Below are 25,402 nucleotides of genomic sequence, written 5' to 3' on the forward strand. Positions count from 1 at the left end.
CTCTAATAGAGGTTCTCGCCTGTATTTAATTCTAGTGTTTTTACGATTGTGTTTTTTTAGTATTCAAATTTTTATCCATATAGAACATATTTTTGTATATACTGTGAGGTACTATGAAATTTTAAAATATAGACTCTAAGTACTAGAAGTAACTTCAGTTTCTCTACTTTTTTTCCATCACAGGGAAGCGCTTGGAGAATATTTAGATGGGAAGGAGAGTGAGGAAGATCAAAGCAAGAGCTACAAACAGAAAGAAGAAAGCAGACTGGTAGGAACTGGGGAGTAAATGGGTCGCGAGTGTCCTGTAGGACTGGGGCTTTGCTCTTCCTGTGCTGTGCCTTTGGGGGGCTGCAATGCCAAGCCCCGCTGCTCCCCTCTTCTTCCCTCCTGTCCTCTCCCCTTCCGCTTTCCCCTCTGCTTTCCTCAGGCTACCTTCGCAGACTTCAAGACCATCTCACGTCCCAACTCTTCCACGAATTCCTCCGCGGCGCAGGTTGAACTCTTTGACTTCCCGTCTGTACCATTCATTTCATTTTAGATATTTTTCTGCCTTGTATGACTTTTCGAAGATGTGTGTGCGTGCGGTGTCCCCAGTGGAACTGTAAGTTCTAGAAGAGCGAGGGCTTCTTGGTGTAGCTGTGGAGTAGGGCAGAGCTTGTACCCAATAAACTCTAAAAGGAAGTCTTTGCTCGCTCTCCCGTGGCGATGACAGGGCTCCTGAGACGTGAATAAAGGACTTGGAGCGAGAGGCGCAGGAGGGATAAACAGTAGTTCAAAGCAGCGCGCCGGAACTGGCACAGTGCCGCGTTTACTTAATTAATTGCATGCACAGTGACACCGTGGGCGTTGAGATATGGGAAAGAGCTCACCCAGACGGCCTGGTCAGGGAAGGTCCCACGGAGAAAGTGGGATTTGAGCTGGGTCTTAGAAAAGTTAAATGGGATTTATAAAAGTGGAGAAGAGAGATCACTGCTAGCAGAAATTGAAGTGTATTTACTGGGAGAAAAAAATATTCAAATTACTGAAATATTATTATAGAGCATAGAGGTATCTAGCAATAATTGAATAACCTGTGCTGTACTGGATCAAGGATAAAATATTTTATTGTAGTGGAAAGAATATTGAACTATTATGGGTTCTTGTTCCAGATCACCTCTTTATACTTAGGGTACTTCATCTAAAGGTTGGTGATCTCTGAGTGTTTCTGTGTAGGATAAAAAGGGTATTATATATAATCTTGAAAATACTGTTGTAGTAGATACTGCTATAATCCTGAAAATACTGATATACAGTTCAGTATATTTTCAATTTTAGAGTGTAAAATTGAGTGTAAAACCAGAGAGATAATGTTGTTTTCATCAGCAGCTTTCCCAGGTTCCTTTCACTTAGGACTTAAATCACGAAGAGTGTTGGCATTGAAGAGAAATGTATAAAGAAAATGCTACCTTTCTCAATATCAAGGTATTAACAACCAGTTCTGTCGTAAGACCTGGGCAGGAGGGACCCCTGTCCTGCACCTTATCAATCATTTTTTAAAATAATTCTTTTTGTTTCCTGTTTAATCTTGGTCTACTCCAACTTTATAAAGATATTCTTCCATGTTTTCTTCTAGAAGCCTCATCGTTCTACTGTTTACATTTTGGTCTATAATCTAGACCAAAATGGATCTGGAATCCATTTTTGTGTGTGGTATAAAAGTAGGGCTCAAGGTTCATTGTTTTCTAAATGGATCTTTAATTAACCCAGCACCATTTAGAGAGAAGATCATCCTTTCCCCTCTGCATTGCAATGCACCTTTGTTGCAAATCAGGTGAGCATACTTGTTTGTTTCTAGATTCGCTATTCTGTTCCATTGGTCAATTGTCTTTATGCCAATGCCACACTATTTTAATTACTGTAGCTGCATGACAGGCCTTGATATCTGGTAGGGTAAGTCCTCCAACTTCGTGGTTCTTCAAGATGGTCTTGGCTGTTCTTGACCCTTGGCATTTCCATATAAATTTTAGAATTAGCTTCTCAATTTCCACCAAAAAAAGCAGCTGGGATTTTAATTGAGATTGAATTGAATCTATAGATCAATTTGGGAAAAAATTAATATCTTACCAATATAGAGATTTATAATCTGTGAGGATAAATTATCCCTCCTTTTATTTAAGTATTCTTTAATTTCACTCAGCAATGTTTTATACTTTTTCTTTTTTTAATTATTATTTATTTTTGGCTGCATTGGGTCTTCACTGCTGCGTGCGGGCTTTCTCTAGTTGCAGCGAGCGGGGGCTACTCTTCGTTGCAGTGCCTGGGCTTCTCATTGCGGTGGCTTCTCTTGTTGCGGAGTACAGGCCCTAGGGAGTGTGGGCTTCAGTAGTTGTGGCATGAGGGCTCAGTAGTTGTGGTGCATGGGCTTAGTTGCTCCGTGGCATGTGGGATCTTCCCGGACTAGGGATCGAACCCGTGTCCCTGTGTTGGCAGGCGGATTCTTAACCACTGCACCACCAGGGAAATCCCTATACTTCTTCTTGAAGTTATAATTGTTCATTGTTGATTATGTAAAAGTACAATTGGTTTTTATATATTGATCTGATATCCAGCAACCTGGTCAAATTCATTTGTTAATTCTAATAGTTTACCTGTAGGTTCTTTTTGTTTTGTTTTGTTTTTTACATATATAATCATCTGAAAATGACAGTTTTATCTTTTCCTGTTCAATTTTGATACCTTAAAAATTTTTTTCTTGCCTTATTGCACTAGATAGGCCCTCTAGCCCATTGAATAAAAGTGGTAATGAAGAGGGTCCTGTGTCTTGTTCTGGCCCTCCTCTGGATGCACCCCCTCAAGTGGACTTGCCTCAAGTCTACTCAGAGCCCAAGTGCCCCCATTAGATCACTCTCTGAGTGTCACGGAACTCCAAATTCCCTGCCCAAATGGTTCTGAACCCACTTTCAAGGCCTGCTTGGGCCTCTTCCCGGGGTCTGCCCTGCTCAGGGCAGACAAGGCCTCAGGGATGACCAGGGGTTTAGATGGAGCTCGCACGTGTGGTCTGGGAAATTCCATGCCTGCATCTGAAGGACGGAGCTAGGAGTGTGAAGAGAATGGGGTGGGCTCCAGGCTGGTGGCCAGAGACTCGCTCTCCCTTAGCCACCAAGTTCTGAAAGGAACTCTGATATGTAGTCTGAATTCAAACTAGGACTTATAAATTGTTATGAAGGTGCCAAGGTAGGTGGATAGAACATATTTAGTGGTTTATTACACCGAATTATATTTTTAAATATTTCGATATATGGTATGTGGACCTTCACTTAGACTCTCACCCTGGGTCTCAAAAATGTTAGGGGTGTGTCTGTTAATCTGATGGTAACATTTTCAGTTTTACTTTGAGACTTAAATACTTGATTCAGAAATTTCTGATGTTCGCATTGTCTGAGTAGAAAATAGAAAATTGCTCAAAACTACAGGAAAGCCATTGCTTCCTTATGCATGTAAAACCGTTTGGCACAAGTGATAAAGCTGCAGCTGTTTAAAAAAAGCCTGGAGTACCCTGGATAGCTGGGTGGAGGTTCAGTTCTGTATTCATTAAAACTGTATTTCAAAATTTCCTTAGAAGAATGAGATGAAATAGAGTCTCTGATCATTTCAGTGACTCCTTGGAGCAGAGATACTTATAAGTTCCTAGCTCAGAAATGATTTGAGAGTTGAAAAATTTGTAAATTCCAAAACAGACTTGGAAAAACTCAGGCATAACCTAAGGATACTTGAACTTTTTTTTGAGAGGGTTTATCATCTTGAAATCATGATATCACCAAAAGTTCAGGAGGGAAGGTACTGCATGTGAAATTTACGAAGAGGAATTTAGAAGGGGGGGTACCAGTAGCAAAATTCCTGGGCCTTTGAGGGAGGGGGCAGTGCAGTCGGCTACATTTCTCTCCTGTATTAGAACACCTATAGCAAGAGGTTCCACGTAACATTAGCTTAAACAAGGTAGAAGCTTATTTCTCTGGTTCACTTAATAAATAGTTCAGAGCAGAAATAGTCCAGGGCTGGTATGGGGGTTCCTTTGAGGTTGGGAACCTCACCTCCTTCCACCCTTGCTTAGGTTGCCTTCGTCTGCTCACCACGTCATACTTTAGCATCACATGCCAGCCTGGGAGACAGAGAAAAAGGGGGCAGCAGAGGGCACACCTTTCCCCTTCAAGGCACAATTCAGAAGTGGCACATACACTTCTGCTCATGTGTTATTGGTCAGATTGCATTCTAGCTGCAAGGGAGGTTGGGAGATGTATCTATTTTGGGAGGTCAAATGCCTAGCTAAAATTTGGGTGTTCTGTTATTAAAAGAAGAGGGGGAAGTGGACATTGGAGGACAACTATTATTATGTGTCTCACATCCCCAGCTGAGATTCTTAGAAAGGACCCTGGCAGTGTCAGTCACTTGAAGGCCTGCTGGGGAAAGTGCTGAGATGTACCCAGAGCGGATGCCCGCGTACTCATAGGCTGGTCCCTCCTTTAATGAGAATAAACTAAAGTACATCCAGAATTGCAGAGTGCTATTAAATTGTAAGCTGTAACATCACATCACAAGTGTCCTGATGGAAACAGGTTGCTAAGTAGATGCTATGCTTTAAAATCTTAAGGTAGTTTTTTTTTAATATTTATTTTTATTTTTAAATTTATTTATTTTTGCCTGTGTCAGGTCTTAGTTGCAGCACGTGGGCTTCTCTCTAGTTGTGGCATGTGGGTTTTCTCTCTCTAGGTGTGGTGCGGGCTCCAGAGCGCATGGGCTCTGTAGTTTGCAGCACGCGGGCTCTCTAGTTGAGGCGCACGGGCTTAGTTTCTCCACGGCATGTGGGATCTCAGTTCCCCGATCAGGGATCGAACCCGCGTCCCCAGCATTGGAAGGCAGATTCTTTACCGCTGGACCACCAGGGAAGTCCCTTAAGGTAGCTTTTAATTCCTGCTTGGTTGGATTGAACACCTACAGACAGTTGTGCAAATGTTTCTAACTTTATAAGTTCTTATTTGTTTTCAGAAATTGGCTAAACTGCTGCTCTGTGGCACTGAGTTGGTGACAAATATCCAGGTAGCTGCAGATATCAGAGAGATCCACAGGAGAATCGAGGAAGAGGAGATAAAACGTCAGAGGTGAGGACCCCCCCGGCTCTGCAGTGAAGTATCTCCTCTCTGGGTCCTCAAATTCTCCCTGTCTCTGTCAAACCTAGTCTAGTAGAATCCACTTCTTGCCCCTTACGAATCCTCCCTCCTTCTTTCTTTCCATCCCTCCCTCCCTCCCTCGTTGCTTCCCTCCTCCTTCCTCAAGTATTACCTTCTTAACGTGTGCCAAGCCCTTTGGATACAAAGAGGAGTGGACACGGCCTCTGCTCTTGATGTTCACAGTCTAGTAGAGCCAGATGTGCAAACGCCCAACCATGATTTGTGTTAAAGGTATGTATAAGAGTCGTGGAAACACATAGGAGGAGGCCTTTAATTCTCTCTGGAGAGATTAGAGAAAACTTTCCAGGCAAAGTGATATTTGAGTTGGGCCATAAGGGATGAAGAGGAGTTGGAGTCAAGGAATGGGCATTTTAGGAACAACTTGGGCAGAGGCGTGAGATTGCATGATGTTTGGAAATGGTATGAGAGTGAGGGATGTATGGGGGGTGGTGGAAGAAAAGAGACGAGGCTGAGAAGGTACATTAGGCTGTTCTGGGTTTAAGTTAATCATAGCACCAGACCCATAAACACTACGTACAAATGTAACAGCGTGTTAAAGAATGGTAAAGACTCCATGCCTGGAAGGACAGAGGGTCAGAGGGACGATGGGGTCCCGTGGCCGACCCTCAGCTCCAGGCCTTGGCAGGCAGGCTGTGGGCGCACCCATCACCCAGGGCTCAGCTTGCCCGACGGAGGCAGGCGTAAGCTACTTAGGAGTCAACTTCTAAGTTTTGTTTGCCCACAGAGGACTGATAGCAGCAGGAACAGAGGTTCTCATGTAATCTCTTCCTTTGGCTTGTTCTTCAATCAATTTCCTACCTATAGTCCAATTACAAGAACAGCCCACGGGGCCATTTTGCTCATCTCAGTAGGTACATACACAGTACAATTTTTTTTTTGATTGATTGATTTTTATTTATGTATTTTTGGCTGCCTTGGGTCTTCATTGCAGTGCGCAGGCTTCTCACTGAGGTGGCTTCTCTTGTCGCGAAGCGCGGGCTCTAGGCGCGCAGGCTTCAGTAGTTGTGGCACGAGAGCTCAGTAGTTGTGGTGCATGGGCTTAGTTGCTCCACAGCATGTGGGATCTTCCCGGACCAGGGCTCGAACCCGTGTCCCATGCATTGGCAGGTGGATTCTTAACCACTGAGCCACCAGAGAAGTCCCCACAGTACAATTTTAACAGCAATATTTTCAGTTGTTCAACATAAGTAGTTCTCCCCACCAGCAACTTTACCAGTGTCACCAAGATATAATTTATTCTTGAAACTTCCCACTGCCTGTCATGGCCTGTACCAGGGACTGAATTGGCAGGGACAGCTGCAGAAACTCCCTGAGGGCCCCGTTGAGGAGTTAGGCTTCTCCTGCAGCCACTGAGGAAAAATGGAAGGTCGCGAGTGGCAGAGTTACAAGATAAATGTGGGTTCTGGAAAGATAATCTGACAGCTGTTTCTCATTTTTTAGAAAAAAAAAGTTAATTGAATTATAAGATGTACTATGTGCCCTAGCTTGGAAGGTGGGAAGGAGAGAGGGGATCATAAGATAATTATGTTGTGATTCTTGTCCTTAAGGGAGTTTGAACCCTCGTTTGGAGACAGTCTCATAGAAGGACAGTCTGTTAAAGTTGGGAGAGGGTCGCAGGCATATGTCCTGGCCCCTGTTCTCAGAAGGGGCCTCACATCTCAGCCCTAATACCTCCTTCTATCCAGCCCCATCCTCAGTGTTCTCCATCACATGGTTTCTTTGGAATTTCTGGAATTCTGGGAGATCATCTCTATTTTCCATTACTAATGGTGGAGTTTTCCTTTTTGTATATTCCACTGGTCATTTATTGATAATTTGGGAGAGGAATGGCCAGACAGTTCAGGTCATGTCAATAGTAAAAAATAATGAGTGCCATTTGTTAAGTGACTTCTGTGCTGGGAATAATTTTATTTAATCCTGACAACAGCCATAGGAAGGTAGTGATAAGTGGAATATTTATAAATGGAATGGAATATTTATAAATGGAATATTTCCTGCCATATCAATAAACAAAGGATGTCACAGTCATCAACAATTGCAGCCCTCCAGCGTGAGCCAGTGAGCCCTGAGGAGACTCAGGGTTGAAAAGAATACCTGGATGACACAACATTGCCGGCGTTGAAGATGGGAGGAGAGAGCCACGAGTCAAGGAATGTGGGCAGCCTCTAGAAGCTGGCAAAGGCAAGGAACTGGAGTGTCCATGAGAGCCTCAAGAAGGAACCGTCCCTGATGACACCATGTTTTTAGCCCCGTGAAGCTGATTTTTGGACTTCTGACTGAGGAATATAAGATTCTTTTTCCTCTGAGGTCATTACAGTGCGTTGAGTCGAGTTCCGTCTGCTACACAGTAATTCCTTATTGCTTATCCATTTTCTCTATATAAGGAGAGACCATTTCAATCGAATATCTCATGGTCTGCAAGGAGTTTCTGCAGTGCCACTGAGAACTTATGCAGATCAACCAATTGATGCTGATATAACAGTGATAGGTTCTGGTCCTGGAGGATATGTTGCTGCTATTAAAGCTGCCCAGTTAGGCTTCAAGGCAGTCTGCGTTGAGAAAAATGAAACACTCGGTGGAACATGCTTGAACGTTGGTTGTATTCCTTCTAAGGCTTTATTGAATAACTCTCATTATTACTATATGGCCCATGGAAAAGATTTTGCATCTAGAGGTATTGAAATGTCTGAAGTTCGCTTGAATTTAGAGAAGATGATGGAGCAGAAGAGTAATGCAGTAAAAGCTTTAACGGGTGGAATTGCCCACTTATTCAAACAGAATAAGGTTGCTCATGTAAATGGATATGGAAAGATAACTGGGAAAAATCAGGTCACCGCTACGAAAGCTGATGGCAGCACTCAAGTTATTGATACAAAGAACATTCTTATAGCCACAGGTTTAGAAGTCACCCCTTTTCCTGGAATTACGATTGAAGTAGATACAGTAGTGTCATCTACAGGTGCTTTGTCTTTAAAAAAAGTTCCAGAAAAGATGGTTGTCATTGGTGCAGGAGTAATAGGTGTAGAATTGGGCTCAGTTTGGCAAAGACTTGGTGCAGATGTGACAGCAGTTGAGTTTTTGGGTCATGTTGGTGGAATTGGAATTGAAATGGAGATATCTAAAAACTTTCAACGCATCCTTCAAAAACAAGGATTTAAATTTAAATTGAATAAATTTCTATTGAAGCTGCTTCTGGTGCTAAAGCTGAAGTTATCACTTGTGATGTACTCCTGGTTTGCATTGGCCGACGACCCTTTACTAAGAATTTGGGACTAGAGGAGCTTGGAATTGAGCTGGATCCTAGAGGTAGAATTCCAGCAAGTACCAGATTCCAAACTAAAATTCCAAATATCTATGCAATCGGCGATGTGGTTGCTGGTCCAATGCTGGCTCACAAAGCAGAGGATGAAGGCATTATCTGTGTTGAAGGGATGGCTGGTGGTGCTGTGCACATTGACTACAATTGTGTACCGTCGGTGATTTACACACACCCTGAAGTTGCTTGGGTTGGCAGATCAGAAGAGCAGTTGAAAGAAGAGGGTACTGAGTACAAAGTTGGGAAATTCCCATTTGCTGCTAACAGCAGAGCTAAGACAAACGCTGACACAAATGGCATGGTGAAGATACTTGGGCAGAAATCAACAGACAGAGTATTGGGAGCACATATTCTAGGACCAGGTGCTGGTGAAATGATAAATGAAGCTGCTCTTGCACTGGAATATGGAGCATCCTGTGAAGATATAGCTAGAGTCTGTCATGCACATCCGACCTTATCAGAAGCTTTTAGAGAAGCAAACCTGGCTGCATCATTTGGCAAATCGATCAACTTTTAAATTAGAAGATTATATTTTTCTGAAATTTCCTGGGAGCTTTTATAGAGGTAACATTTCTGAACAGGAAATGCTCACAGCTCCAAGAATTTCTAGGACTGAATTACAAAACTTTTGGAAGGTATTTAATAGGTTTGGACAGAATGGAATAATCTCATATCTATATTTTAAATAAATTTAATATTGTATTTCACTGTGTTAATACTGCAGAAAAAAAGCTACTTATAGTAGCATCCTGGAAAATTTTCTTCAACCCATATTTTCATGCTGTTTATGAAAGGCTCAACTTCACTGAATTTATGCTAAGTAGCTTTTATCTCTGATACAGGATTTACTTACATGGATGGAGCTGGAGTATGGTATGTGAACAGCTCTGTTTGAAACAAGGTGATCAAGTTATTTTAAACTTGGTTTTCACATTGGAAACAGTCATTAGAATAAGTTAAACATGTATAAACTGAACTGATGTAAATAAAAAATGATGGTCTATCAGTTATTTTAATCCCCAAAGTCTTGGCGGTTAGAGGTAGAATTTGTGTTTAGATTTTTAAGGTTCTAGTGAGGTCTACAGTCTGAAGTATAGTTATATAGTTGACCAAAGTAAGGCAGTATATTTATGAAATTCATATATTAAGTGGAGAAGCAATGTATTACAGTGGGAAATTAAGATATGGAAATAAACATGTCTTAAATATTCAAAAAAAAAAAAAGAAAAGAATACCTGCCATCTAGCAGCCATCAGACTGCAGCCACTCCCTGCAGTGAGCCCTGAGGAAACTCAGGATGTGAAAATACAGGATACTGGCCCCAGATAGCTGAGGTGCATATCAAAGGAATGATTTGAGTGAGCCCAGACTCTTGCATCTTCCCATACATAGAAAAGCGCTAAATTCCTAAACTTGAGATATCTGGTTTCCTTTAACAATTATCTTTTGACATTCCCAGCTACCTGCAAAACTCCTGTTTATCCTGGCTCCTCCCAGCGCCTCCTCGGAGCAGTTTCTCAGAGTTATCTGAAACTCTGTCTCCCGGGCTGCAGTCCTCATTTTGCCCCAAATAAAACTTAACTCGCAGCGCTCACGTTGTGCATTTTTTAAAGTCAACAGTTGATCCTTTCATCCTCTCTATTCTACAGATGAGAAAAATGGGGCCTGCAGAAGTTAAGCAATTTCTCTAAAGTTGAGAGCCAAGTAGCAAAATCAGTATTTGAACACAAGCTATGGGACTTGTGACCAAGTGGTTAACTACTGTGTGTCACCATCTTACTCAGAAGTATGTGACAAATTGACTCTTGATCTGTGTGTGTGTGTGTGTGTGTGTGTGTGTGTACAGCCTTAATGTTGATCCATTTTTGTTATGTGTCACTTTGTTTATTCGGTCTCAGTTACTTAGAGTCAAGCATTAAACTAAAAGAAGATTTCTCAGAGCCCGGTTTGGTTTTCAGGCAGAGCTGGGTACCCGGGCCTGTTTTACAGACCCTAGAGAACCAGCCTGCTTTCTTGGAAGACAGCCTCAGGAGCTGGGCTGTTTGTATTTGCAGACTTGAAAAGCTGGAGAATGAGGTCAAGACCAGTCAGGACAAATTTGAAGAGATCACCATGAAGTGGGAGGAGGGCAAACAGAAGAGAATCCCCCAGGAGCTGTGGGAAATGCTCAACGCCCAGCAGGTGCACTGCGCTGGGCTGATAGAAGATAAGAACAAGCTGATCAGCGAGTTACAGCAGGCAAGAGCCTGGCCCTCGGTCCTGGCTGCCGGGGATGGAGCTGGGGGATGTTAGCTTCTCCTGAATGGAGAAAGGCGGAGGCTTTACTTTGTTACCCAGAATGAGATATAGCTCAGGCAATACACTTTTTTAAAATTTATTTTTTATTGAAGTATGGCTGAATTACAATGTTGTGTTAATTACTGCTGTACAGCAAAGTGACTCAGTTATACATATATATACATTCTCTTTCATGTTCTTTTCCATTATGGCTTATCACAAGATATTGAATATAGTTCCCCGTGCTATACAGTAGGACCTTGTTGTGTCAGGCAATACACTTTTAACCAGAAGAAAAAGCTTTGTAGTCATTTTAGAATTATTGGCTACCTAATAGAAAGCTGTCTTGTTGTAGCAAATGCTGTTTCAGGTTTTATGTGCTTAGTCAAGGAATGGAACTTAGGCTGCAGTAGATGTTTTCCCATGTTGGAACACGGGAAATTCATTGCTTGGTTGGAGTACCCTGGGCTTTCTGGGAGGCTGCAGGGAGATTTGCAGCAAGTAGTCATCAAGGGGTCTGATCCTGTGCTGCTCGTTGAGGCTTTGCCCCGAGCTGAGCCCATGGCCTCCAGACACCCGTGCTTCTCCCAGGCCCTCCCAGCCTCTCCCAAGCACCTTCCCTTTGTGCAGTTATAATTCCTAGCGCGTGATGCTGATGGGAGGGGTCCCCCCCACCCCGGGGTGAGGCGTGGCTGGCAACTTCTGGCTTCTGTCTCAGTTGATGACCAACCTTTGACATGCTCTTGTCTAGGAGTTAAAAGCAAAAGATGACCAGTACGTGAAGGATTTGAAGAAACAGTCGGGTGACATCTGCCTGCTCCTGGAGAGGATGGAAGAACAGGTGAAAAATGTGATGAAAACCTTTCGCCAGGAGCTCCAACACATCGAGGTGATGGCATGCGAGAGAGCTGCCCTCTGCCCCTGGGAGGCCCCTGGGAGGAGTCCCCTGGGAGGTGGCTGCCTGTGGCCTAACCACCCAGGGAGGGCCCCCAGACGTCTTGGTCCTCTCATTGCTGTCTCTGCTGTAGCGTTTCATTCACTTACTTATTGATACATTCACTCCTCCAACAAATATGCAAGTGTCTACTAAATGGCAAGCACTGTGCCAGGGGCTGGAGATACAACCACGGACAAAGTCCTGGATGAAGCCTGTTTTCTAGCAGGAGACAGCTAGACAATAGAGATAAATTACTAAGTATATAATTTGACAGGTGTGATAAGCACTTGGAAAGAAAATAAAAGAGGGGTAAGAGGTGTGGAGGAGGGAGATTAGTGCTCCAGAAGCAACAGGCATTTGTGAGCCATTTATTTGATGTGTTTATGACAGTCAGGGATGGAGGGAGAGGAAAGGGGCATGCGAAACAGGATCCAGGAACCAATATTCTGGATTTGAATGAAATGTTAAGGATTGAGATCGAGACAGACCTTTCCAAAATGGAGGAGAGCCAAGAGGTGGGGGCCTGTCTCTTTGGATTATTACAGACTCATTTCTGCATTCCTGAGTCTACCCCATCCCCTGTTCTGTGAGCTCCATGCTGCCTTTGCTTCATGGGAACCCCAGCCATAGCAATGCTCTAACCCGACTCCCGGCTGAAGACATGCCAGGGGTGGCCCTGTGACTGCAAGGCGCTGACCTTTCCTCAGCTTCCTGCCTCGCTTATCCAGTTGACACAGGACAGCTGGCACGTTTCCTCTCACAGTCCGCGTGAAGCATAGATTTCATAACACTTTCCATGCAACTCATTCCACAGTCCTTTGGTTGCATGAAACTTGGCAAGTCTGCATTTGGATTTGACTTTGTGGGTGGCAATGTGGCGCTAGTGCTGTTGTCTGAGATTTCTTTGATGCTGTGGGACCTGCCTAATTAAAACAGACACAAGAGCCCTTTTCTTTCTTGGTCGCAGAAAGCATTTGAGATGGAGCGAGAGGAGCTGCTGACCAACAATAAGAAGAAATGGGAGCAGGCCCTGCAGGCTCACAATGCCAAAGAGGTCAAGGGGCGGCCGGTGGGGGAGGGGGCGGGGTGTCAAGGCTGGTCCATAGGGTCTGGGGTGATTCCTCTTGTGGCTGAATTTGCTAGCCTTTTTGGACCTTGGGGAGGATTGCCGTGGCCAACATCCCTGACTGCACCTGCCAGTTAACCAGCGGGGACTGCGGATGGCGCCCTCTTGTGGTGGTGGTCAGTACCACCCGTGCAGCCCACTGTGGTTTCCACAGTCCTCCCACTCTCTACTTCATTTCCTGGGTATCTCCCCCAACCATGGCTATTTGCTGCCCACAAAGCTGTTTTAAGACACATTTTAAAGGGTGTGGGGTTATCGCTTTATTTCAGAGATGTAAAGAACAAAGAAATAATATGACCAAGATCCACTGGGTATTTTTTTTTTTAGAAATACAAATGTCTGACTGCAGGGTCTGCCTTCCTCTTAGAGTTTCTGGCGTAGAACCCCGTTAGGCAATACAAGCCATAGCCTGGGAGTTCAAAGCCTTGGGGCACAGGGGTTCTGAGGGCAGACAGACTCCCTCCAGAGTTGGAACAGGGATGGGACCTGCCTTTCCCCTTGTCTCCCTGTGCCTTCAGCTGGAGTATCTTATGAACCGCATCAAGAAAGTGGAGGACCACGAGAAGCAGCTCAACAAGCAGAGGATCTGGGACTGCGAAGAGTACAACACGATCAAGATCAAGCTGGAGCAGGACGTGCAGGTGTGACTTGTTCCTCCCCCAGAGCGTCTGGGCTGCTCAGCAGACGGAGAGCACCTGTGAATGTCTCTTCCTTAGCAACCACCCATAATATTCTAGAGCTAGTCCATTGAACCAGTACTTACTTGTTATCTGCTCTCTTTTAAATGATTGTATTTGAAGGAGCTCATGTACAGGATACACGTGGAGGAATGCTTTCTTTAATAAACCAGTGGAAAACTGCCAAGATGCTGAAGAGGTCTGGAAACCATGGCACGTGAGGGATCGTTGAGAGAACTGTGCATTTTCGTGAGGTGAAGGGAAAATGTCCCTAGGGTCAGGTAGCTAGCTGTGTCACGTGGCCAGTGCTAGGACAGCCACCATCCAATGGGTGTCTACCGTATCCCAGACACTTAACACACAGTATCTCTAATCCTCACAGTCACGTGAAGGGGAGAAATCACTAATGGCATTTTATACACGAGGAAACTGAGGCTCAGAGACAAGGCTACTTATCTGGTAAATGGTAAGCCCTGGATTGAAACCCAGTTCTGTGTGCCTCAGTAGCCTGTATCCTTCCCAACATTCCAAACAGCCCCCTGACTGATGGTTGAACGTAGCAGTAAGGCAGGTTCTGACTCACCATCAGAAGGAAGCTCCTCATAGTTAGAACTGTCTAATACAGAAAAGGGTCATCCCACAGAACAAAGAGTCCTTTATCTCATAAAGTATTCAGAGGCTGAATGACTATGTCTGTCTTCAGTGTAGAAGAAGGATTCCTGCAGTGGGAAGGAGGTTAGATTTTTCTGGTTTCTAAAGTTCTTTCCAAACCTAGGATTCTGTATTTCAACATCGGTTAAAAAAAGAAAAATCATCCCTAATTATATTTAGATGTAATGTAATTGTGTCTTAATATTCAAGCATGTTCATGTTCTATTCATTTCAGTCTTTATCTAGAAAAACATGTTAGATTAAAGCTTTTCCACATAGCCTTTGGTAGAATTTCAGGTCTTAACTCGTCCTGTAGCTTTATATAACGAGGTTAAATTTAAAAACCCTGTTAGTGAATTCCCTGGCTGTCCAGTGGTTAGGACTTGGCGCTCTCACTGCCGTGGCCTTGGATTCAGTCCCTGGTTGGGGAACTAGGATCCCGCAAGCCACAAGGCAAGGCCTAAAAAAAAGCAACCCCCGCCCCCAAACCCTATTAGATTACAAATATTTTTCCCGTTGAGAATTTTCTTGAGCCTTTCTTATATTAATGTCATGGAGCTGAGCATTAGACAAAGAACAGTAGAAGTCTGTAAGAAAGCAGCACTGCTTCTGTGGGCTGTACACATTACACTTTTAATGAAAATGGCTATTGTTAAGCTTTCTGAAGTTATGTTGATTCTACGATGATTTATATAACAAAAGTACATAGTGTTGGCCTCAAACAGTGAAATAATGGAACCTCATGTTCTTTTTTGTTTTGTTTTTCCTTTTGTGGTAAAGACCTTTAATATAAGATCTACCCTCTTAGCAAATTTTTAAATATACAGTACAGTATTGTTAATCATAAGCCCTCTGTTGTACATTACATTTCCAGAATTTATTCATCTTGCATAACTGAAACTTTGTACCCTTTGACCAATACCTCCTCGTCTTCCCTTCCTCCAGCCCCTGGCAGCCCCTCCTAGCAAATTCTACTCTCTGCTTCTAGGAGTTTGATTGTTTTAGATCCCACATGTAAGTGAGATCATGCAATATTTGTCTTTCTGTGTCTGGCTTATTTCACTTAACATAACGTCCTGCATGTCCATTTATGTTACTACAAATGGCAGGATTTCCTTTTTCTTTTAAAGGCTGAATAATATGCCATTGTATATATATACCACTTTTTAAAAATCCATTAGTCCTTCATTGGACATTTAGGTTGTTTCTATATCTTGGCTACTGTGAATAATGCTACAGTGAATGTGGGAGTGCAGATACCTCTTCGAGATCAATTTTTTTGCGTATATATCCAGAAGTGGGATTACTGGATTAAATGGTAGTTCTATTTTTAATTTTTTGAGGAACCTCTGCATTGTTTCCATAGCGGCTGCACCAATTTGCATTCCCACCAGCAGCACAGAAGGGTTCTCTTTTCTCCACATCCTTGCCAACACTTGCTGTCCTTTGTTTTTTGATAAACAGCCATGCTAATAGGTGTGAGGTGATATCTCACTGTGGTTTTGATTTGCATTTCCCTGATGATTAGTGATGAGCATCTTTTCATATGCCTGTTGGCCACCTGCATGTCTTCTTTGGAGAAATGGCTATTCAGGTCCTTTGCCCATTTTCTCACTGAGTATTTTTTTGCTATTGAGCTGTAGGAGTGGAACCTCATGTTCTTAATCCAATGTTCAAATGCTTGAACGAAGCCAAAAAATTCTGGGACATGGGGAGATTATAGAGGTTAGGGGGTAAGACCAGGGAGGTGAGGGGCAGAGAGGCAGGTAGCCTGGGAGACCTGGTTTTCCTGACTCCCCCTGTGTGGATGGACTAACAGTGGAGTGTGGGTATGCAGGAGGCAGGCAGATGGAGATTCTCAGAGTGGGAAAGTGTGTGCAGTTCCTCTGTGTAACAGTTCCTTCCTGTGTTAGAGTTGAGTATACTGTACCACACTCCACCCTTTAGCTGGGAAAAGGTAATCAAATCAGGAATCACCCATATTGCAATATGTGGAATATTTTAGTAGACTGAACTTTATCATAGTGCCTCTGAGCTGTATTCACTAGATAGTAAAGTTAAATAGCGTCGATTTTTGTCAAAAAGATAACGGCATGCAGCTGAATTCCTAACACTAATTCATAGCACTGTGTCAATTCTAAAATATGGAACTAAAATTTTTGCAAACCACAAAAATACAAAGGATCCAATACACATAGATATGGTTTGATAGGTGAAGCATAAGAAGTAAAAATAAGAAGATGCACTTTTCAAGTGCTTACTGCTAGCAAGGTCACACTAGCAATGAATGAAGGTTTTACCACTGCTGCCCACCACCCCAAAATAAAACTGCTAGAAACACTTAGTTCTTGATGCAGGAAGCAAATGGTTTTTATTTTTAGGCCTTACCTGCTCATTTAAAATTGTGAAATGGTTTAGTTCAACTTTAATAGCAGAATATTCATCACAAAAAGTTAAATACAAGTTATTTATTTAACAAGTATTGTGAACTTACATGGTGCAAAGCATAAAAATAAATAAGATACAATTTCTGTCCTTAAGGAATTTACAATCTTTTGAGCGAGAAAGCAAGCTACATAAATAGTATAAATAGTAAGCAACAGGGAAGAAAAGGGTAAGCAAGAGTGTGGGATGGAGAGTCTGCAGTTCCAAATGGAATCCAGGGGTTCCCTCCCATCCCCACGGGGTTGAGATCGGTGATAAAGAGGCTCAGTGGGGTCTTTAGAATCAGCTGAGAAGGCCAGAGGGAAAGGCTGTTCTAAATTTCCATTCTGCTGGGGCGGTACTGGCTGCCGGCGGCGTCAGCCTGGGGTAGGAGGTGGCTCCAGAAAGCAGCTTCCTTGCTCCTACTGCCCCAGGAAAAAGAGGGGAAGGGAGGTGCGATCAACACCTGGAGTACCTGAAACATTGAAGGATTTTCGTGGCAGGTTAGATTGTAATCTTTATAAATTATTCCCCCTAATTAACCATGATGTTTTGCCATTAGTCTTGGGAACACGGAGTACAACTTTGCAAAATACCTTTGGATAATTGAATAATAAGCACAAGCATTTAACAAAATCCATTACAATTTTTTTGGTATTAAAAATATCTAAACTTTATTTTATTTAACATCTTTATTGGAGTATAATTGCTTTACATTGTTGTGTTAGTTTCTGCTGTATAACAAAGTGAATCAGCTATACATATACACATATCCCCATGTCTCCTCCCTCTTGCGTCTCCCTCCCACCCTCCCTATCCCACCCCTCTAGGTGGTCACAAAGCATGGAGCTGATCTCCCTGTGTGATGCAGCTGCTTCCCACTAGCTGTCTATTTTACATGTGGTAGTGTATATATGTCCATGCTACTCTCTCACTTCAGATTACAATTTTTTAATATGAAACTATATTCAGTGTATGACAATCAAGGACAGCTATGTATTGAGACTAAAACCTGTGACAATTAACAATAGAGTCACCGGTACTAAAATTATCACGAGCAGAAGGTGTTGCAAACAAATAATGAGTAACAGAATTCGTGTAATCGCCTGGTGTAGATGCTGAACTGCAAGAGGCAGGAGACTACGATTAGTTCTGTAAATTCATCAACAGCACTGCCAGTCACTCCTAAGTGGCATTACGAACGTGAAGCCCCCTGTGGTGGTCTTGGGACAGAGCGGAGGTGAGGGGAGGGCTGATCTGTGATCTGTGTGTACGTTGTATTGCTCGTTCCTCCAGGCATCAGTTCCCGAAGAGCATTAGCAAATGTTTTCAACAAGAGGAAATAAAATCGGCGAATAAAATTCAACTGCGCGTACAAGCAGAACACTATGAATTAAAGCAGTCAGGTGACGGATTATAATTATTATATATATATTTGTCTATAAAATCAGCTCAGATTTAAGGTCTTTCTTTCAGGCCACATCGAGTGGCTGGTTAGCTCAGTTGGTTAGGGTGTGGTGCTAATAAGTTCCTTCAGGTCACAAAGAAAAAGACATGGCCTAATCACTTTTGTTCAGAGTTTTGTAAACTGTGTTCAGCTAGGTGAAATATTGGTGGTGGTTTCACAAAACCAACAAAAAAAGTGATGCCAGTGATATTTTTTTCCTTTCAAGATGTGTTATGTAGGAAAAATAGAGTCCATTCACATAATTTTTATTATGTAATGATCTGCCTTTCAGAATGAAATTCACACGAGAATTCATATGGTAGGGCTCGCATTTATAACTCATGTGCTCTTGCTGTGTTATAAGTATAAAAACTGTTCTATGGCCCAGTAAGTTTGGGAAATTCTGTCTTAGTGACAGGGGCTCATTGCAAAGCTCTAGGAAGAAGGAGGTCCCCGGACACGGTCAGAGCAGGCACCCAGGCACTCAGGGTCATGGGGCTTCTGGGTGCCTCGGTCCCAGCAAAGCCTGGAACTCATTCACTGTCATTCCAAATCCAGAGCAGCTCTGGAGACCCTCCTTCTCTGTGAGTGTTCACCCTTTCTCAGATTGTCGCCATCCAACAAGGAGCTTTTCTAGTGGACTTCTGTGCCAAGCCACGTTGACCAGTGGCCTCCCCGGTGTCCAGGGCTGGTCACACTTGAAGCAGTGGGCTGGTTTCGTTTGGAGCACGGTGGCATAAATCATCATGACTTTGTAGGAAGAATTGCTGAGAGTCCCTTTCCCCACTTGGCACTCACAGTCTTCCCTAGAAGGGTCCAGGGCCCAGAGCAGTGGCTCAAGCTGTGACCACCCCAGATAATTGCACTTGAGCTGAGGCTGTGCCTTCAGAACCTTCCATAGGCTCCTTTGGGATAATATTCAAGTCAGGAATTTCTTTTTTTTTTTAATTTTATTTATTTATTTATTTATCCATTTATGGCTGTGTTGGGTCGTCGTTTCTGTGCAAGGGCTTCCTCCAGTTGCGGCAAGTGGGGGCCACTCTTCATCGCGGTGCGCGGGCCTCTCACTATCGCGGCCTCTCTTGTTGCGGAGCACAGGCTCCAGACGCGCAGGCTCAGTAATTGTGGCTCACGGGCCTAGTTGCTCCGCGGCATGTGGGATCTTCCCAGACCAGGGCTCGAACCCGTGTCCCCTGCATTGGCAGGCAGATTCTCAACCACTGCGCCACCAGGGAAGCCCTCAAGTCAGGAATTTCTAAATTAAACTTTAATCATGCTCAGGAGGAGAGGGGTGCGGCTCCCGACAGCTCCTGCCCAAGGGCTGGGCCTGCCCTGCACGGTGCTGAGAGCTGAGGGGGCGGGGAAGCGGGCACTTGCACACGGCCCGTGGGGTGTGAACTGTAAATTGCTTTGTGGAGAGCCTTTGAACTTCACTTCTGAGAACCTACCTTAAGGAAATAAACAAAATACCCCCAAAGTTTTAAATGTAATTCTTCCCACCATTATTTTATAATATTGAAGATTATCAAAACAATATAAATGTATTTATACATTTATAAATGTATATACTGTAGGGAAATGGTAAAACATTATGGTATATGGTAGACATAAATATTTCCTATAGGGTAAATTAAAATATAAAAATATGCACCATTAAAATTATATTAATAAAACTTGATTGGCATGGAAAATTCTTAAGTTGTAATATTAAAGCAGAAAAGTGGGATATAAAATTGTAGGTATAGTTGGATCTCAATTATGTAAGGAACACTGGAAAGAAACAGGCCAATATGTTAACAGAAATTGCCTTTGGGAGGTGGAATTATGGGTAGTTTTTCTTTCCCCTTCTCCTATGTCTCCTTCTTTATCCTTTACTGTACTTTCTGTGTTTCCTACAATGAGCAAATATTACTTTCACAATGAGGAAAAGTTTTTACAAAGAAAAGCATATAACTAGAAAAAAGTAAATAAAAATTTGACTGAAAGTAGAGAAATTGAGAGGTACAATTAGTTATCATCCTGGTGACCGAGATGGTTCTTCACTGACCACCTGTTAAAGAAGAGATAGAACAGGACTTCTATTCTGAAGGAGATGTTCACTTCTTGTCGATAATGGAAATTTTAAAATCTCTGGGGTAGCTAAGCAGATCCTCGTGACTAATTCCCTCAGTTACAGTGTGGGGATCACCGACTCCACATGGAAGGTGGGAATGACTCACCCTCTGATGATGGGTGATCGCCTTTGTTCTCCTGTTTATCACCTCCTGGCCGCTTCTGCCCTTGAGGATGACTCAGAACAGTCTGGAATCTCTTCCTTCCTCTGCTGATTCCTTGGCGAGGGTCTGTAGTCGAGTGGAGGGAGATGGGAAGGAGGCTTGAAAGAGTGTGGTATGTGGCATGTCACACGGCTGCCTTATCCAGATCTGACGGTACTTAATTGCATCTTCCATTCCTGCACCTCCGTTCAAGAAAGGCAGGAGCGAGCCAATGTGTATTTGCCCTGTTCCAGCCTTGCCCCTCCCTGATCCTTTTCACCAGCTGCGGAAGGATCTTTCTACCCTGCGTGAACTAGTAATTCCACTCTTCCCCCTAACGTCTTAGTGGCCCTCCTTTGCCTTCAAGGATAAAGCGTTAGATTCCTAGCTCTGTCGGACCCCTGCTGCTCTGTCAGCCGCATCTCTACCATTCCCTCCCTGCTTCATACCTCACGTCCTAAACTGCTCGTGGTTTCCCCAAAGCACCTGGCTTTCCCTTGCCTCTCTGGACCTCTCTCCCCTGCACCTGAGTAACTCCTACTCATTCTCCAGGCCTCAGACACGCGAATGCCATCTTTTCAGGGACGACTGCCCTGCCCTCAAGGCCCGGGAGAACCCTCCTCTCATTGGTTCCGTACCTGTGCTTACCCTGATCTTGCTTCTTGTCACCAGTGCTTGTTCATCTGTCTCTCTCCTAGACAGGGAAGGACTGGGCCTTTTTCACCAGTGTTCTCCCAGGAGCACCTAGAAAAGCTTCAAACATATAATAGGCACTCAATAAATATTTGCTGAATGAATGAACACAACTAATGATGATCCAAATAGTAAGGATGGTTGCCTCTATCCTCCTTTAAAATGAACACGGTTTGCTAAACACTGACATTGACAACCGGAAGGTCAGAGCGGGGACATTGCAGGTTTTTTGTGGCCATGTTAACTTTTATGGTTTTTCTAGTGGGGCTGCTTGTTCTCTAAAGGGTCTGGAGCAGAGCATGAGAGGTAGCTGTACTTGAACTGGGCTCTAATTCTGATCTCTCTTAGACTTTATGCAGGTAGGCTTTAGCTTGCACTTGAATGATTTGTACTTTTTCTGTTTGACCTTTAGTTTGCCTCTAATGATAAATTTTCTAAGAATTCAGGTGGAGACACTTGTCCCTAAGGTTCCTCTGGTACGACTCCAGAACAAACGGCCAGGGACCCTCATGCATAATAAATTGTACCAGGGCCAATTAGGATTATTTCTTTAAACTTTAACTTTAGATTCTTGAGCAACAGCTTCAGCAAATGAAAGCAACGTATCAGCTAAACCAAGAGAAGTTAGAGTACAACTTCCAGGTGCTGAAGAAGAGAGATGAAGAAAGCACAGTGATTAAATCCCAGCAGAAGAGGAAGATCAACTGGTAAGCTACCATGCAGAGCATCTTCATTCTGGACCCTTCTGTGCTGAAAAGAGGGATGGGTATGTACTCTTTTGTAGGAGTAGAAACTTAAAAATATAACCAATTCTTGTTAAAAGAATTTTTTTTTTTTTGGGAAAACAGAATACATTCAACTGGTTCTACCCTCCCCCCACCCCGAAAAGAGTTTACAGCAAAAAGTCTGTCTCCCATCCCTCCTTTATCTGGGTCCTCTGTCCCACCTCTGTGACCATTATTCATTTCTTTTGTTTCGTCCAGAATTTCCTCACGCACATACAAGCAAACACAAATAGTCTCATCCCCTTCTGCTTTTACACAAATGATAGCATTCTATACACACTGTTCTATGTCTTGAAGATGTTTCCATACCAGTTCGTAGAGAAGGTTCACATTATTTCTTAAGCTGCCTCGTATTCCACTGCATAGACATGCTAGGATTTACTTGACCAGTCCCACACTGATGCACATTTCGATGGCTTCTAATCTCTTGCTGTTGCAAATAATGCCAACATAAGTACTTATGTAAATGTGTCACTTCTCATGTGCGCCCGGTTATCTGGATAATAAATTCTCAACTTGTAATTACAGAACCAGTACATGTGCATTATAGAAAATTAGAAAATACCACAAATGAAAGTGAGATAAAAACATAAAAATACCATATTCCTCCTACCAGAGATCAAGTGTATCTCTTTATCTCCCTCTAGATATGTAGATAGATATAGATATGACATCATACTGCAACCATTGTTTTGCAATCTGCCTTTTTTTAAAGTCAGTAACCTCTACCTTTCCATTTCAGTAAATTTCATTTCATCTAAATATCTGGATCACATTCATATTTCCCTAGTTGTCCAAAGATATCCTTTACAGTAGGTTTATCCAAATTAGCATCTCATCTAGGTCCAGGCATTGCATCAGGTTGTTAAACTAAGTTCCTTAAGTCTCTCTGATCTATGAGATCCCCCGATCCCTCCACCTGCCAACCTCCTTTTTACATGATACTTATATACTTATTGTATCCTCTTCTCTTGATGTATGTGTGTGTGGGGGGGGTGGAGCCAGTTATTTGCTCAAAAGTCTGAGCCAGTTATCTTACAGAATGTCTCATTTTCTGGAGATGAAAATAGGGATGATCAGTGTGTTTTAGAGACCTTCTTATTATTTCAGAATAATGCCTAAGAGGGAAATTTTTATTTTTATTTTTTTTGGCTGCATTGGGTCTTTGTTGCTGCGCGCGGGCTTTCTCTAGTTGCGGCGAGCGGGGGCTACTCTTCATTGCGGTGCACGGGCTCTAGGCACGCGGGCTTCAGTAGTTGCAGCATGTGGGCTCAGTAGTTGCAGCACGTGGGCCCTAGAGAGCCCAGGCTCCAGTAGTTGTGGCTCGTGGGCTCTAAAGTGCAGGCTTAGTAGTCGTGGTGCACGGGCTTACTTGTCCCACAGCATGTGGGATCTTCCCGGACCAGGATCGAACCCATGTCCCCTGAACTGGCAGGGGGATTCTTTACCACTGCGCCACCAGGGAAGTCCCTAGAATTTTTAAACTGAAACTTTGTCAGTCCTCAAACCTTCCTGTTCCTGTGTAAGTGAGGCACTGACATGAGATGTCTGTTCAGGAGCGCAAAGTCTGAAGTCTGGTCTTGGGTCTAAAAGCCATGCCTGTGTATTTCACGGGACAAGTTTCTATATACAGAGCTCCTATTAGCAGTGAGCCGGGCATTGGTGGCCTGACTGTGTTCATGGTGCTCTGGGCAGGTCATAGCTGTCTCTCCTGGTGCTGGAACCTTTGACCACTCCCCACTCCTGCAAGCCAGGTTCCCCTGGCACCCTGTGTGAAACTCTTCTGCAGCACTACTCACACAGTTCTGTAATTAACGTTTGTCTTTGTCTCTGGCTGGACTGATAGTGCTTTGTACTCAGACATATCCTTGTATTCATCTTGGTATTCAAACATATCCTTGGCACAAAAGAGACCTTTCATGTTTGATGAATGAATGAGTGAATGAATGAATGAGTTATTGGACTCGTTAACAGTATCAGCTCTTTCGGGATGGGGGACTCATATATCATAGGCTTGTGATGCAGTTTTACTTTTTTCCTTTCTGTTTTCCTTGTTTCAGAAGTTGAGGTAGGTTATTTAAATCTGTGAGTCAGCACTAGGTGGGGACCCTGACAAGTGCTGTGCTGAGGAAGACTCAGTCACACTGTTGAATAGGAGGCTACCTCTTGGTGGGTTTGGCCTTATGGATTGTTTTAAATGCATTTAGTTCTGGATGATCCCATTACCTCCTGTTGCTTGCGTTTCCTTGATCACAGCTGGAGCTGTGTTTGGGGAAATATCTGGGAGGGTTTCTCGCACCTTCCACAAGTCTGAGCCTAGATTTAGATAGTAGATAAGAGGAACATACATTGCAGCTTCTATTCAGCTGCAGACTAACTTTTTTTTTTCCTCTTCAACCCAGCCTTCATGATGTACTTAACAATCTGAGATCAAAATATAACAAGCAGGTAAAGCAGTTTCAGGAGGAGAACCAGTCCCTAACCTCAGACTACAAACGCCTTGTGATGCAATTCAAGGAGATGCAGAAAGCCATGAGGTATTTCAGGGACGTGGGTCCCAGGGCATGTGCCCTAGGGTAGAGGTTGCAGGGGTTGAGCTGGTAGTGGCGGTGATTTCATCAGACTTTGATATCACCTGCTTCTTGGGAGCTGGACCAGGCACCAGAGAATCCTTTGTGCTGTCTTTCCTGTCCCTTTACTTGCATGTCACCTGCCTTGTTCTCACAGGTGAGAATCAGGGGCTCAGGGATTGGGCCAGGCCCAGGATTTCCCACAGCTCTGCCTCGGTTCTTGCCCTGCTGCTAATTGGGGGTGGGGACGGGGGCTGGCTTGGCACTGGAATCAGCTGGCCACAGTCAATAACTCTCCTTCACAGGCATTTCGCTCTCATTGATGACAAGCAGTTTCGGGAGATTTGGCTGATGAATGAAGAGGAGGTGAAAGATCTGATAAGCAGAGCCTTTGATGTAGACAGGATCATCCATACCCATCACCTGGGGCTCCCCTGGACAACACCTGACTTCTGGTTCCTGAAGAATGTGGGACCAATTTCTCAGCAGCAGCAGAAGTCGGCCACACAAATCTTAGAGGAAGTGCTGATGGAAGCAGGTGACTGGAACAGAGTCATAGCATCTTCGAGCTGGAGTGGAGGGGCCCTCTGAGAACATCGGGTCAACGCATTCCTTTTGCAGATAAAGGAACTGAAGGCAGTTCCCTTATCTGGGGGATAAGGTTTTATAGCTTAAGAGGTCCAGAGAGCATGATGGGTTGATGTGACTTTTAAGTTTCCTCTAATTTATAGCTTTACCTTCTCCCCTGTATTATAAACTGGTAGTTAGATCTAGAAGCTTGATCAGATTCAAGTTCACTTTATTTTTGCTATATACACTGTTGCCTGCCTCCATTGGGATAAACTGATGCCAAGTTGTCTCCCTTTGTGATGTTAGCAACCATCGATAACCATCGTCTAAGATCCACTAACTGCATTAGGGATTGCACAATGGTGTTCTAAGTTCTATCATTCTGCCTTCATTTATTAGCTGGAATCCTTCTGAAAAGAGAATCTTCTCCCCATCAGCTATTTGCTACC

General features: G+C 43.6%; 1 protein-coding gene and 1 pseudogene across 2 annotated transcripts in view; both read left to right on the forward strand.

Moving 5' to 3' along the window:
• DRC1 (dynein regulatory complex subunit 1) overlaps nt 1-25,402 on the forward strand; it is a 50,033-nt gene that overhangs the window by 9,581 nt on the left and 15,050 nt on the right. For both annotated transcript variants that reach the window (XM_061210659.1, XM_061210660.1), the window contains 9 exons: nt 184-268; nt 5,023-5,135; nt 10,596-10,779; nt 11,570-11,707; nt 12,723-12,809; nt 13,400-13,522; nt 21,596-21,735; nt 24,216-24,350; nt 24,689-24,921. In XM_061210659.1, coding sequence (XP_061066642.1) covers nt 184-268; nt 5,023-5,135; nt 10,596-10,779; nt 11,570-11,707; nt 12,723-12,809; nt 13,400-13,522; nt 21,596-21,735; nt 24,216-24,350; nt 24,689-24,921 — 1,238 coding nt within the window. The remainder of the gene's footprint in view (nt 1-183; nt 269-5,022; nt 5,136-10,595; nt 10,780-11,569; nt 11,708-12,722; nt 12,810-13,399; nt 13,523-21,595; nt 21,736-24,215; nt 24,351-24,688; nt 24,922-25,402) is intronic.
• LOC133105112 (dihydrolipoyl dehydrogenase, mitochondrial-like) lies at nt 7,611-9,173 on the forward strand (annotated as a pseudogene).

Source organism: Eubalaena glacialis, chromosome 14, assembly GCF_028564815.1.
Source record: "Eubalaena glacialis isolate mEubGla1 chromosome 14, mEubGla1.1.hap2.+ XY, whole genome shotgun sequence".
Lineage (NCBI taxonomy): Eukaryota > Metazoa > Chordata > Mammalia > Artiodactyla > Balaenidae > Eubalaena > Eubalaena glacialis.